General features: G+C 44.9%; 1 protein-coding gene across 1 annotated transcript; it reads right to left on the reverse strand.

Moving 5' to 3' along the window:
• Positions 1 to 2,170: 2,170 nt before the first annotated feature.
• Positions 2,171 to 15,943, reverse strand: LOC144153068 (putative glutamate receptor). The gene is made up of 5 exons (XM_077684714.1): positions 15,813 to 15,943; positions 11,944 to 12,161; positions 8,465 to 8,620; positions 3,199 to 3,329; positions 2,171 to 2,915 (listed from the first exon to the last, which is right to left on the reverse strand). The coding sequence occupies exons 1-5, from the start codon at positions 15,937 to 15,939 to the stop codon at positions 2,696 to 2,698; spliced, it is 852 nt and encodes a 283-aa protein (XP_077540840.1). The 5' UTR covers positions 15,940 to 15,943; the 3' UTR covers positions 2,171 to 2,695.
• Positions 15,944 to 16,190: the final 247 nt, after the last annotated feature.

The following is a 16,190-nucleotide window of genomic DNA, read 5'->3' on the forward strand; positions in this document are numbered from 1 at the left end:
AGAAAGCTTGCATGCCTAAGCAATCCAATCTGTCTTGAGATTTCGAAATCTCTAGGTGCCTACTACTCCACCCTGGAAGTATGCATGATGAATTGTACTCAGTACGTCACCTGAAATGGCCAAACAATTATTCATGTGCACGTGGGCCCTCAAGTATTTTGTGCTGGTGGATGTTCACACCCTTGATTGACACCACACTGGAATGTGAAATGATAGATCTGTCACTTAGGTCTCAAATGGCAACTTGGGCGAATTGGTGCATATTCGTTTTTGAAGAAACAAGAACAGAAAAAACATGTGCAAGAATATGGTCAACACAAACAGCAGCGCTGTGTTTCCCTTCCCACACTTCTTGTACAAGTTTATTGCCCGCTAAATATGAATGTGCCTTTAGGTATCTTCGGCTATAGGCGCATGGATTCTGTCAGTAGCCCGCTGCATTGAAGTGAGTGAGTGAGTGAGTGAGTGAGTGAGTGAGTGAGTGAGTGAGTGAGTGAGTGAGTGAGTGAGTGAGTGAGTGAGTGAGTGAGTGAGTGAGTGAGTGAGTGAGTGAGTGAGTGAGTGAGTGAGTGAGTGAGTGAGTGAGTGAGTGAGTGAGTGAGTGAGTGAGTGAGTGAGTGAGTGAGTGAGTGAGTGAGTGAGTGAGTGAGTGAGTGAGTGAGTCAGTCAGTCAGTCAGTCAGTGTGTGTGTCAGTGAGAGAAATTAGAAAAGTCCTGTGGGTGGAGCCCTCAGTGCAGAGCTGCTCATCCAAAAAACTTCTTCCGTCGTCTTGGAGCAGCAGCTGTCAGTCCTGCGCTGGTTTATATAATTGGAAGTCTTCCCCAGATGTGGATTACCCCTTCGCATTCTTCACCGGCCTTGAAAGCGCTAAATAACTTATTGACTGCTGCACCCAACTCAAAATCGAGTGTAATTAAATATACCCCAGCGCGAGTCTTCCTGTCTCTTATTAGATTATTGCCTCGTTGTACGTTAGGTCAGATAGGTGCTTCGATCAGCACCTCCAAACCTGGCAAGAAGTGGGCTGATACAAGTAGACACAATTACTGAAAATTTGTACAAATATACAGCCTTCTCATACAAATAAAGGCAGTGTCTTCTGAAAGCCTCGTAAGCATACAATGCGCAACTGCTACCCTTGCGGAGGTTTAGCCACTCCAGATGTGCAGCCAAGCTAAGTCTATTTATTTTACTGTGACATATTCTCAACCTAATACAAGCAACCCGTCTTTTGGTCTTTCTCTCGATGCCGTCTGCCTGCAGCTATGGGAGTGTCAACGAACTCCGGAAGTTACCCCTAATACAGCCCTATTCTAGGAGCATTGAATGGCTCTTCTGGCCAGCCGGGAAGCTGGTGTCCACCCGGACCGACTGCCGCCGCCTATGTGTCCCGGACTACGGATGACTTCCACCAGGATGGTGCCCTAGCATCTGGAGCTAATGCTTGTAAATAAATATTTTTAAACACTACTCCATGCTACCTACCCACCAACATCCCCATTGGCTTGTCAGCACTGAACCACGGCCAATAGTGTTTACCATATGGTGTGGCAGTGCTGACAATCACCGTCAATCGTCATTACCCCCTACAAAACACCCCCATGGAGCAGTCGGAGGACCAGCTGACCAGCTCACGCCCTCAAGACCACCAACGACTGGTGGACAGGGCCCTTGAGGTAGCCAAGGACAAAGGCTTCCTGGACTAAGGAGGCTCCCCACAAAGGAACTCATACACTTCAATAAATGTTTACTCCTCCTAAATCAAGGAGTTAACCAGCAACATATTGTCACGAGAAGACGATGAAGAGGAGAACGTAACGCGGCTCGGTAATCCCAGCCTACGACGACGACGAAGATCTGTCTGTGCACTCAGCCTGCGCGGGCTCTGGCTTGGCCGCCGTGTAAATAATCTGTAAATAGATCGTTCGGCTGTCTCATCGTTCGTGTCGTCTGTCCTGCCGCCGCGTTACATTTTGGTGGAGTGTGCGGGTCCCTCCCCGTGCTGGCCGCAGCTGCACACCTCATCGGCATCGTGGCAATCTTCGAGGGGGCGTGAGCCACGTCGGCAGCCCCAGCCCCGCCGCTACCAGCACTCGACGACGTTCCCACCGGCCCGTATCCCCAGCCCGTGACCAGCCGATTCAATATTTATTTTTGCATTCATTTATTTAGTTGTTGATTTATTTATAAACCATTCACTTGCAGCGCGGACTGCGAAATTCCTCCCTCGCAATTTGCTCTCCATCTCTCCAAAAAACACAAATTTTTCGCAGCTACCAGCTTTAACGCCTGGGTTTGTTCTGAAGAATAGCGAATCTGTCCTGTTCTCACCCGCAAGTGCAGCGGGTGATGAAGAATTTCCCGTAATGTTTTCAGTCAACGGATAGTGCACATGCTACCTATACATCAAGTTTGTTGTACGTTCTTTATTATTTCTTTACACGGTCTCGGATATTCCTACCTAATTCCTGTGCAGACCCACCTACAAAACTTTTTGGTTTACCTACTTTTATTTCTCCCTTACTAGCTTTTATTTATCGAAAAGCTTCCTAGCCGCGATAATGTCACGCATCGACGCATTTTAGCAGTATGCCTGGTTGTTTCGCACTAGAAAGTATGCACCAAGATGTCTGTGTCAACGACAGCCATAGGCAACATATTTCCTAAAACGAGCCTGTTGGTTTCCGCTCAGCATCATCTAGTATTACGTAGGGAAGTGCACCAGCACGCGAGCAGTTCTGCTACAAATACGGCTACACTCAAAGCGCACAAAGCGGCGTATAGGTAGAGGATGGAGGCCAGGTCTCCCAACTTGAGGCCTTGGTCCTCTTCGATCCCGACGCAGGGGTCTAAGGAAGGCATGGTCGTCACTTGCACATGCTCCGCAATGCCACTCTCCCGGAGGATAACCACACTGTAAAGAAAGAACAAAGGCGTCTAAAAATTCCGCCCAAAACTACTACGTGCGTCATCGGCGTAATAAGTTCGCGAATGTTTACTTTACACGGCAATAGGAGTGACGTGCTCACTTCTAACTCAAAATTATCACGGCACCGTATCATATAATGTGCGATGATGACCGCAGCATTTGGCGCTGGCAAAATTAAAAATGTTTTGTCTTTAGGGAGGCACATCAAAACGCGTAATTTGTTCATTAAAAGCAGTAGAGTGAGGTGGGAGCAAGAACGGGAACGTACGTTTTTTCTATGCTGTACCTAAGATGAGAGTCCATGTTCCGGTTCATGTATGCTACAACCATCCAGTTGTTCATGTGCTGTGTTCCGAAGTAAAACTCCCCGGCTGTAGTTCTCTTGCAGAAGTTGGACGCCTGGCAAGTAAAACAGACATTCCTAAAACAAACAGTTTTCCTTCATTTCAGCACCGCATTTCGCGTTCCCCGTTTGCTTTTAGGCACAACACAAGGAATTTTGTCGCCTTAATATCCTAATATTTAATCAAAGTACATATTTATATTTAAAAAATCTAAAGGTGCGTACCTTGCCCTGGCTAAGGGTGAATGCATGCATCCTTAACCAAATTTTCATGGGAGTACCTGAGAAGTCATATTTATTTCAGGGATACTGTACCGTCTCACGTCCCAACTCTTTCTTTGCAGCTCAGTATCAAAGGTCATGCTTGAACCCATGTGCATTCACAGTTAATAGTGTACAAAGATACACTAGAATTCAATTCATCACGCTGGTCATCATACTGGATGTCCACAGCGGCTCTCTGTGAGCACCACTCTCGCCCGCAGCAAGAGCTGTAGCCCACCATAGAATGCTCCCAATAAAGCATGCATTTTCTTCGTGAATACAATGGAGACCCCTGCAGACCACACTGCCCGCTTCCCTAATAGAATATTTTGTTATTTTTCAGATGGACACATTCTTGCCTTTTCGTAGTAAATTATCTTGTTACGCAGCAATTTTGTTACAGGTATTTTTTATTCAATTGTTCGCATTTTTATGTGGCACAGATTGACGGCGTTGGAACCGATAGTGTGACGTGCCGCCGGACATCCTATACTAGACTCAACGTTCGGCAACCTTAAAGGTGAATCTTAAGGTGTAGCAAACAATTTATACTCATTGCAGTTTGAGCATTGGATACAAGTTGACTACGTAAGATCTTAGAGCATGCAGCTAAGCCAAAAGCCGGGCCATCCCATGTCAGCGTCGCCCTTGAATTCTGCTGCACATCAGCACAACGGCAACTGTGTTATCAACTCCAAAACACAGCAGCATTTAATGAGGCTTTAGAAACAGGTTTCACTAATTTGACGAAAACCGGCACATGCAGGCCAATTGTTTGTGCTCACTAAAAGCAGGCTGTCAGTTTCCCAACTGCACATACCTCATTTTCACCCCTTTTACTGTAGGTTTGTTCTCTTAATACTAGTAAATTAAAATGTGGACATCTCTTTGAGAATATCTCAGGTAGGTAAAACACGAAGTTTTATTTAACATTTGAGGCTCACCGACATAAACTAGGAAAGGATCTCTTATATGGCTACAAACAAGGAAATTAAAAAAAGAGAAGAAGGCCACAATGCTTGGCGCGCAGTCACCCGGCCATACACATGGACAGAGAAGTTCCGCCAACAATAGTCTCGTTTTAAAATATCAAGAAAAGAGTCATGACTGTAACTTGAGCGCACAAAAACCGAGGACTGAACGAAAGGCACGAAGACCAGCGCAGACTTTCGTTCAGTCCTCGTTTTTTGTGCGTTCAAGTAACAGTCATGAATTCTCACCAACTAGCCCGCGTTTCAGTGTTATTGCAAGAGAAGAGTGTCTATGTTCGGGAAACGGTGTCAAAATTATGAAGTGGTAACTCAAGGGGCCACTGGTCGCTTATCTGCCTGTTTAACATCTAATGACGTCGAAAGACGAGAGCCTTTCAGCCACCCCATCCAGGTGGCGCTTTCTGCTACCCAAAACACTCGGGCCGCCTCCGTACTCTTATTCACCCACAGCTGTTCCTGCACTCTATCCCCACCGTTAGGTAAACTATTCTTCTATCTTTTTCCCTCTTCCTACCTATATTCTCCTCTTTTTGCATCTCCGTATCGTTACTATCTTTGTCCTCTGCACTCATTTTTCCCTCACTAATCACGTACCACGAATTTCCATTGGGTAGATAAACAACTATTGATAATGCTCACTAGTATAATATTTAGCTGATTCCAATGAAGCTACAGCATAGTCTACAATTTCTACGTTGAGGATGCCAAAAAAGGCTATCGTTGATAACAATCAGGCCATTTGCTTCGAGGACCACGAGCAATCTGCAATGTCTGTACTGTCAAACCCATACTATAATGTATGTCTATTCTGGTGAGCAGTGTCTTACTGCCGCTTCCTTTTGTCATCCTGTGCGACATCGATAGTAAAAATATCAGCATACAGCATGCCTCGGAAAAGAATAAAGGGTAGTGTAGTTATTAGAACAATGCTCACGGTGATGTTAGAGATACGTGTTGCAAAATACCGTCTATTGCATCTGCGTGCAGATGAGAAGTTTAGCTGGTTCAGGATTGAAACTGGATATTGAGCCTCACCCGCCTTCACCTTTTAATAAACTTATTGTGGGCCGCACGAGCAGAAAATTTCCTTTCTGTGTGGCTGGTAGATAAGTTCTTTGTATGAACTCTCTGTCGTATTTTAATTGCATGTTTTTATCGCGTTATATTTTTTTTGATGTCTTACAAAAGAGAGCCTATCAAGCCTGAAGCACCCACAAAACAGCGGTATAAGGTGTTTAAAGGAGCCATGAAGAGAAAACAAAAGTTTGTTTTATTCGAAAGATTAGGTGTTTCATAGTACCCCAAGCGCTTTCCCGGAAGCAAATGATGCTTTATTCACTGAGAAATAAGCCAAAATTTTAAATCTCCCGCTAAAATTGCACATTCCGTGACGTGAACAACGGCGTCATACGAGCCGGTCCATGAAACAGATACTTAGTATGTCGACTCCATATAGCACCCACACGCGGGAGTCGACCGAGACGGCGGCCATTTTAAAAATACTAGTAAAACCTAGTGCACCCGCAGCCCTAGTCATGGAATGGCCTGATCCGGAGAACAAAACTCTCGCCGAGGAGCTCGGGCTTGCATTTAACAACCTCAAACCACTTGAACGCTCAATGCTTTCTAAGTGCACGAGTGGCAAGAGTTGTGATATACGCGGTGGACGGGAGAGCGACCATTCCGCGATAGCCACAACAGACGAACGCCCTGTCGTCGGCACCGTTGCCTCGTACGCCCCGTCGCGACGGACGAATACATACTGGTACGTATGTGCCGTATTTTTATTACGGTTAATAATAATTCAATTTCAGTAGCAGAATTACTTATTCCAGTTGGCCGGTGTCGTGTATGGAAAGCCGTTCGCGCGAGCTCTCTGCTCCGACCAGAAAGATACGAGCGTCAATGCGTGGTGTGTGCGGCATTTATTCCCCCAAGGTCAGAGCGCTTACGGCGATTTGACGAAGTCGGCGACGAGCGCCAGCATGTCTGAGGAGTGAGCTAACGTAAAGGTCCCTGCCGTAATCACTTCGTCGGAAATGAAGCGAGCACACTCGTACTTCCTTTAGCTCTCTTTCTCCTCCGTTTGCAAAGTTCACAAAACGTAGCCACTTGCTTCGCCGAGGTTCGTCGTTGGGCAGCACATCAAAAGAGATCTCCTCACCGGCGGGGATGTCGCACTCCGTCGACGATTTGCCCGTACTACATGGGCCTTTCAAAACTCAGCAACGAAATTTTATTGTAAAGTACTCGAACAAACTGAAGTTTTCAGTGGTTGTAAACTGGAAACGATCTCGTAACGACAGCAGCAAGCCAACACCATTCGAAACTTCTGCGACGACTGGCACTATCTCGTCGCTTCTTGCTGCTCCTTACTCCCCTCGTTTCTATTTTAAGTGCGAATGCACTTCTCAAGCGAGCCTGAAGCGTCCGCCGCCGTCCGCATAGCAACAGCTGCGGGTGCGCGCGCTCCTCGTCTTCCTTGGCAACGGGGGGAGATGGGCGCGCGCTGCCTGGCCGCTGACATGGCACATACCCACGTGGGGGATTGGCCAGGAATCTCCTCGTCTTCCTTGGCAACGGGGGGAGATGGGCGCGCGCTGCCTGGCCGCTGACATGGCACATACCCACGTGGGGGATTGGCCAAGAATCGGGCGTGAGAAGGGCTAATGCACCCGCTTAAAGGAGTACTGACACGAAATTTCAAAGCTGAGATCCGCTCTAGCAATCAAGTACAACGACAACACAAATAGGTGTCTGTGAATAAATGCATCTCTCTTTCTTTGTAGTTGTGTGTGTATGTGTGATCTCTCTTTCGCGATCATTACCGAACCGCGCAAATTCAACTCGTGCATTCGCACTTTCACATTCTTCCCCTCGGGGAAATGCGGGGAATTTTTTTACCTGTGCTGGTTGGCGATATGACGGCCAACCTCCTGTCAAGGGATTTAGATACCAAGCAAGGTCGCGGCTGTACGTGCTGGAACGGTTCGTTGGCCCGAGCCTCGAACCCGAAAATTCGTCTGCGCTACGGTGGCGACGGCGAGAGGTAGAGTTCGGCCGGCGGTAGTTTCGTACGCATTGGCGCACACGCTTGCGTGTTCGTTTGGAACTTCAACCGTTTACTCCACCGTTCTTTGTCATAAAAAGAATGTGCAGTATGTTTCACGGGCATTTAGCTCGCTATGCAAACTGTAAGCCCTGCCTAACATGCGTTTGCTTTTGCCGGCCTCCGCCAGTCGCAGAGCATTCTCAAGTGACATCATAGGTTCTGTTGCGGAAAATGAGCTGGTGGGTCGCATGGTCCTTTCCTTTTTTCCTAATTATGTAGCTTATTTGAGCGAAGTTTGCGTACATGCAGCCCCCTTCCTTGGAATGTTTCACAACAACGGGGGCAAGAACAAAGCTTATCAAATTTAAAAAGAGCTGCATAGTTAAAAACACACACCGTGGGCAGTTCTACACAAGAGGAGCCACACTAACTCCAAGTTTTTATCCTTATTCTTTCAACATGCACAAGATTTTGTGCAATCATGCTTCAGAATAATTGCGAAACCTGTGTGTATGCGGTTCTTCTGAATCTGGAGTCGCAACTCATCGTTCTGCATTCGCAACCGCAAAAAAATAAATCCTGAATTTTTAATCACAGAAGTCACCTGAAAAGATTTTTTAGGAAGCTTGGTGATCACCTCCTCAAGAACAGCTACTAAGCACAAGTTTGAGCGTGAGTTGGCCTGCCACAATATTATGCTCTCTAACCAAACTGTGTTTAGCTCCAGTAATGCTGTTCTGGTATACGTAGGACAATCGTTCCTACTTATAATTGTGCGTTTGCGGCAAGAGATGCGAAATGTAACTCTATGGCTCGCGTCAGTTTCACTCTCTTCTCCACAAAAAAAAGCGAACTTTCTTTTCGCTCAACTCAAGATGCGTACCTGAAATTGTAAAACCAGGCTCCCGTGTAACACGACCGCTCGTTCCTTTGCAATCTCAGTGAGCATTTCGTCCGAGTAGCGGAACAGACCGTAAGCATCAGTCCCGTCACGGCGAATCATTCTCCAAACAGTCCTCTCGGCGGCATTACTGCTAGACTGCATGTGTGAAAAATAAATGGTTAGAAAGAAACTCTAACAGAACGGTGGCTCATCATATGTTATAACAAAATGAGAGAAAGCATCGAAATACCTAACAGCGAAGTAGATATATAAACACCCGTGTTCAGTTGCCGCTATTACAGTGGGTTCACAATGCTGTTCATCATTTCGGCAGCTAACTTGAGGCCTTCCGGCCTTTCCCTCACCAATTTTTTCCAGGACTCGACCTAAAGGCTCTAATGCTGATTTGGTAGGGCTGCTAGTTTGGAAGACAGGCAAGTCAGCGCAGTGTGGAAGAGGGGAAGAGATTAGACTCCCCCTTTCGGTGTCTCCCCTCAACTGTGGTGGTGAGGAACTAGGCGACTTCAACTTCAATGATCAACTTCCTGTTAGAGAGAAAGCCTCGTGTGTATTTGTATACGCGGACACTGCATTGAAGGCCCTTGAGGTCATCAAAGATGACCTCGCGACTAGCGATATCGAAAGCCCTCTTGTTATCCCGAGATAAGGCATTAGAGATGTGCTTAATGGCTGACATCAAGGCATTATCTGTTAGTTCAAGCCATGCGACTTCTGTAGAGGTATGCGGCCAGAAGCCGTACATAAACGACGGTATTTCACACGTGCCCCGTGACCTTCTGCGGGTGGCACAGTATGAAGTTGGTGATACGCAACGGGACTGAAATCTGGTAAATATTCCCGGTATTTTGCTCTTTCCCCGCCTTGGACACTAATCTCATCTCGGCTGTGATATTAATAGCTCCCACCCCTAACATCTGTCCATAGGTTTGGTAAGAAAGGACATTGAGTCATGGCCGAGGCTACCTAACATGTACAGTAATATGGTCTTCCGACGGCGAGCATGCTTTCTCATCTTCGCAAGTGTGGAGCGCACATCTACCATTTCTCTTTCCCTGTCACGACCTAGATTCGACATACCTGTGTAATCTTAAGCAGCTTCTGAGGAGAGGTAGGAAGGTACTGCTTTTGGAGAGCCTTGAGGAGACTGACTTTGGTTTCTGAACATTTTTTCAAAATGGTGTTTTTGCCTTGGTTTTTTTTTTTGCCCTTACTCTTCGATATACGACCTTCCTCAACACCTGCCATGCTTAGGCGCACTAAAAGTCGAAGATCTTCGCTACACCGTCACCTAGCTTTGGCCAGTACAAGGTGACGGCCTTCCACCTTGCCGCCTCCTCGGTCAGGGCTAACATGCAGAGTGAGCTTCCGAATGCGACTGCCTTCCTCTCTTTTTAACGACGCAGCGGCACGCATGTCACAGGTGCAGAAATTTCGTATCTATGTAAGGGGACTCCATGGTGGGGTCAACTTTCTGCGTGGCAGTATTGATGTCCGCTCCAAAAGCCTCACGCCCGATGGTAGTGTCATTTACTCCAGGCCACTGCCGTTTTGCTCTTCGTTTGCGAAATTCACTCAATTTGAAATACAGGAGTTTCCAGTTATGGCTTTATAGTCTTCCCTAACAGGGAGGTTTAGGGTATAAAGTGAAGTGTTCTTCAGTTTCCTTCAATAGCATTTAGTCGCCTGCGGTATATTTCAAGTTAGCGACTGCCCTTAGCAGCTGTCCCTCGTGACGTTGTTTTCTACCCTCGCGCGTGAGGTGCAATCGTAATAAGCGTGGGGCCCTTCTCTTTAATAAGGACCGCTAGTTCGTTGCCGTGCTTGTTGGACTACCGCTATCTCCAAATAACATTCGCCATTGTAAACCCTGATAGTATGACGCTGGGACATGAACCTCTGTAGTAACTGGTTGATCAACTTTGTTTCCGATTTTCGACTCTTTCTCCTTTTGGTCTACAACAGATGTTTGGTATATACACGCTGTTTCCACTTTAAGTTTTTTGGGGATGCATTTTGTGAGTACGCCCACCACCTGCTATTGGTACGGCTTCTGGCCACACCTTAATAGACTTCTTGATTAGACTGCCAGAGTTGAAACACATTCAGTCTTCGAGAGTATGTGACCTTCGAATTTCAAGTGGTCGTTGCTCCAAGGCCGTACTACCTGGGTACTTGGGTAGGGAATCGGTATGTTTCGTAAACGATCAAAATTTTCCCGTGATGCGCGCGAACTTTCACTGCCAGATTGTTAGAGGTTGCTCCTGCCTCTTTCTTTAGTGGGCCATTGTTGGGTTTCAGTTCTTGAGCTACTTTAGGCGCAGGCCCTGCGTAAATGCAATTGATGCGTGATCCTAACAGGAGCGATCGCGCCAAAGAGCAGCTCACATAAGAATTTTGAATATGTATAGAGGAACTGGAACCAGCTTGGCGACACTACATAATTACGGAGGATCAGAAGAATTATTCAAAACTTCCTAGCATACATACATACATACATACATACATACATACATACATACATACATACATACATACATACATACATACATACATACATACATACATACATACATACATACATACATACATACATACATACATACATACATACATACATACATACATACGTTCATGCATGCATACATATAATACATACATACCAAATGTGCAGCCAGCCCTTAGAAATGATACCCAGACGTGCTTTGTGCCTGAACTAACAGTTGATTCGACTGACTCAAGGGTTTTAACGCGCCGACGCAACGCAGACGATGAGGCGCGCCGTAGTGGAGGGCTCCGGATTAATTTTGATCACCTGAGGATCTTTAACGTGCGCCTAAATCTGGAACACACGGGCGTTTTTGCTTTTCGCCTCCATCAGAAAAGCGTCCGCCACGGCCGTAAATTGAACCCGCGTCCTCGTGATGCCTCAAATAACAGTTGCGCCTTCCTTTTTTGTTGGCGCCAATGACAAACAGAATCCCTTTTGGCGTTTTATAGGACGTACAAGGGCCCGGCTTTAAATGTACATAAAAATTTCTCCGCGCACTCATAGCAGAACCGGGCGGAAACAGCATGGTCTGCTTACTTACTATTGAATCAGTCTGTTTGCAATATAACTGCAGTTGTTTTTATGGTTTTTACTGTCAGGCTAGTTTGCCTCTAAACTTCTTTATAGTTTTCCGAGATAATGGCTCCCTACCTGATCGCCGGTATTTTGAGCTTACTGCAGTCGCATCATTTCATTTCCAATCCTTATGATGGGAGTCCCATCGACTTTCGCAATTACATCTCTCTGACGCGGTAACTGATGAAGTCCCAATTTTTCTTTCCATTTGGCGTCAAACGGCCACGGTTTACTGGAGAACTACTTATACGAGAGAAACGGATAATGTTTTAAAACAGATTTTTATAAAACTACACAAATGTTGTTATACTTTTTATGTGTACTTATTGATCACCTCAAAGTAGCGGGTGAGTACGGTGCCTTTGAGGAGGTGAACCTTCAAGTACGGCCTCGCTGCAATGTCAGACACAGTATTGACTTTTTGAAGCTCCGTCTTCACCATGAGGCAGGCCCTCATTTGACCTGCAAACGCGTTCATGAGCACGACAATGGCAATCCACCAGGTGGCGCTCAGGACCCGAAGCGCAGTCCCTTGCGGTGTTCGGGCAGAAGCTGCAAAGGTGATCGTAACTAGATAAGACATTGAGCTCGCACAAAAGAAAATGCCTTTCTGGAATGCCAAAAGCCAACGTTTCATTTTCTAATTATTCGCACACACGCAAACAGCGGAAAAATAACATTTCCTCGGACATCTTTTTCACCTGGTACAAATGCTAACATTGCTTTTGACAGCCTAATAGCATGGAGCTAGTTGAGTAATTACCATTCTAAGAGGAGCAGCCCAGCCAAAAAGAGATAAGTAGAGAGGACAAACTTTTTATGCACAAAAGTGTAGTTCTACGGAGGAGATATCTCTTTAAGTGATACACAGTTTTGCCTTTAGATAAACTGTGTATCCATTTAGGTTATAATTGTTGCTCAGTTTTCAGCGGAGTGACGAAATAGGCAAAAATTCCGAGAAAAGTCCACTAATGCGTAGCATTCCTAAAAGCCTTGTATTGAGTGTGAGTTCTTTACAGCCCAACATGGCTATGAGTAGCGGCAGACGTTGGACTATTTTGATCTTTTTTAAATTTCCAATGATGTAAATTTAAAACACTATGGTGATAAAGTTCCTTTACTTTGCTAATTGCGTTTTTTTTTAAAGTGGAACCCGTAGGACAGAGTTCATCCGTTTACGCTATTATATACGTATTAGAAGCGCTATTTTCCTGATATTCCTGCTTTTTCTTCAGTTTTTTTGGGGGGAGATGTATAAAATGCATATTTTTGATTTTGTTAGATCAGTTCTGTAAAAGTTATCCTTTGGGTTTGGAAAGAGATATGTGTATGTGTATGTATGCGTATGTGTCTATATGTACGTAAATGTTAAATGCGTGTATACGCTTGGTTTTGCCAGATCACTTTTGTGGAAACTTTCACCTTTCCTACTTTTTGGTTTTTCAAAATGCTCTCAGGCCACATATCTCCCTTTACGCAATTCAACAATCTTTCACTTTATACAATTATAACAATAATGACTTTCGCATTTTTGTTCGTATATCCAGCGTTTCTTTTTTTTGCAGATTTTTTTCACTTCATATCCCGTTATAGGAGGGAAGCTTTTAAATTGCATATTTTGATCTTGACAGATGTCTTTTGTGAAAGTAAAATTTTTTCTATATCTCTTACTTTTTGATTTTTCAAAATTCTGTCAATCCAACATCTCCACTTACGCTATTATAGTGATTACAAGTGTCACACCCGTCAAATCTACATTTTTGTGGTAATGCAAGCGTCACACGGTTCGCCATTTTTGATGTTTTATTGGTAGCCTAACCGTTTTTTTATACTTTTTATTTACTCTTGCTGTTTTGGGTGGCGGAATGTATAAGATATTTATTTTTGGTTTTGTGACATCATTTTCGTGGAGAAATATTTCTCTGATTCTTTTTTATTGTGATTTTTCAAAATTCTGTTCCACCAAATATCTGCATTTCCGCTGTTATAACTATTAAAAGTGTTACTTTCGCAAATCTGCATTTTTGTGTAAATGTAGGCCGTTACACCGTTCTCCGTTTCTCATGTTTTTTCATTCGTATTTCGAACGTGCTTTTGCGGACTTATTTCGTTTATTCTTTTGTTTGGGGGGGGGGGATAACTATAAGATGCACATTTGTCATTTTTTCGAATCGCTTTCTGAAAATTTTGCCTTTTTGTTTTTTTTATTCGTCCTAATCAATTACCAATCTCCATATACGCTAATATAAGAAAAAGGTGCTAGTTCAAAATTCTATCTGACCTATTATTTCCATTTCCGCTCTTATACCACTTAAGTTGTTACTTCCGCTAAATGTTCTTGTGGAAATGGAGGGCGTTGCACAGTTTGCCATTTTCGCTATTGTCATTGGTATTTTGAACATGCTTCTGCAGGTTTTTTCGTCTATTTTTTATTTTGGGGGAGACGTCTAAGATGCATATCTTATTTTGCAGGTCACTTTTTAAAAATATTGTAATGAGGTAAAGCGCGCTGCAATAATTAGGAACTGCGGACAATCTCTTGTAATGGCTATGTGCCATCGGTCATCGCCATGTTGCCAGCAGACAACCAGCCGCTCGTGCGAACGAAGAAGAAGCTCGGTCTGCGCGGCTTTGGGTGTGACCGCTCGTCGGCTCTCTCGCTCTCTGTGGTTCTGGACCTCTGCGACCGTCTGCATCTACCAGCCAATAAACCCCCTTTCAATATTTTTACTTTTCTATTTTTATACTTCGTTTTGCAGAATTCTGTGTGGTAAATTATCCTTATTCACGCCATTATAACGATTGAATGTATTGCTTCCGCAAGATCTGAATTTTAATGGAAATGCATGGTGTAACACGGTCCTGGCTGTGATGGTACTTGCCAAAGAATGCTACGCGTTAAGACGATTTCGTCTTTTCAACTAATACCACCTCACCCAGGACTACTCAGAATAGGTGGTGGTCCGTAACGTCTTCTACGGCCAATAGCCCGACATGCACAAAACGGCATGTACCAACTGCCAACCTGCCCCCCGGACTACCCCCCCCCCCCTGTATTTCACGAACAAAACACGGACGGATGGATCGAATCGATCCGTGCTGGACAAAAATATCTGGTTTCGCTTTCTAACGTTTGTTGTAAAAAGAAATGGTCACTTTGTAATAGTTACACTGTAACCTTGTTTAGTAGTCTACCCGGATGAGCCTATCTTTTGGACAGAACTAGACCTCATCAATTTAAAGTTCGTCATCTCAGTTAGCAAATAAACATTGTCATAATTTGAAACGTTTTGCACCTTGCTTCTAACCAGATATTAAGAAGAAATTAGCAATTATTTCTGCACGCAGTGGCTTTGTTATATTTTTGTGTTCCATCAGTGTATTTGGCCGCAGCTAACTACTCTTCTGAGCAACGTTTAACAGCGGAGCTGTGGACACTAACACAGATACTTCCGCCGTTTACCGCGCACGTGAACATGCACCGTACGAGGAGCGCCCGGCTTCATCCAGGCTTACGCATGGCTCTCGCAAAAATGAAACCAAGAAAACCGAACTTCAAGGAGAGAGCACAAGACAGCTCCCGCTACAGACGCCCACTTTACCAAGCCGGTTGTCGCCAGTTCTAGCGCGTGCTGGCGCGTTCCACTTTGGGAGAAATTTGAAAGCCTGCAGACAAAACGATCCGGACCCGCCAGTCATGGATGAGGAAGACGGCGATAGAGATGGATATGACGATGACTTCCACTACCACAGCGAAAAGTGATGACGTAACGCGTAAAGAAACAATTTCAAACATAATGCAATCCGTAGTGGTGTGTCCTTCGGTACTTACATGGAAAAAGTTCCTCCAGCTTCGCTGTGGCTCAGCCTTGCGCGACTCAGTGGAAGCTTCGCAATTTTTTTTAACCGGTACTTTCCGGTACGCAGGACTCCTGTGACTACTTTCGGGCACTTTTTAGCACTGTTCAAGTTTGACGAAAGCCGAGGAGGTGGTACCTAATTATCGACTCAACGTTCACATTCTAGGTGCATTTGTTGATTTGGGACATTCAACCGAAGTGTCTGAACACGAAAACTTTAGAAAATTAACACTGAGTCCTCTGAACACGATCACGTAATTACAATTGGTCTTTTCCAGGCTTCTTATTTTCATCTTGCGGACACGCTGCATAAAGGTAATGCAAAAGCTTTTGGTTAACGTACCTCCGCAAAACATGTTTTCGAAGAGCATCCAAAAGTGGGTATTCCATGCTTTGGTTAGACGGACAGGCGTTCCTTCTTGAACTTTGGTGCCAACGATATCCAAGCAGACCGACACAACGCTAACCATAGCCAGAGAAAGCAGAAGTAGGGCCCAAACCTAGGCGTAAATAGGAACGTATCACAAAGTAATCATAAAGTAGGAAATAATCACGCAGTAGTCATGTCTATCTATACCTAACCATTGACGAAATTTCTAGCTAACTTTCTGAGAGTCACACGTGGTTATGTAACGGTAAGTTGGGGGTGGGCAATGCTTCCTTTAAAGGGGCCATGCAGAAAAAAAAACAAGTTTGGTCCATTCGAAAGATTGCCTCGTTA

This window comes from Haemaphysalis longicornis, unplaced genomic scaffold, assembly GCF_048455015.1.
Source record: "Haemaphysalis longicornis isolate Haplotype H1 unplaced genomic scaffold, Haemaphysalis longicornis Haplotype H1 scaffold_9, whole genome shotgun sequence".
NCBI lineage: Eukaryota > Metazoa > Arthropoda > Arachnida > Ixodida > Ixodidae > Haemaphysalis > Haemaphysalis longicornis.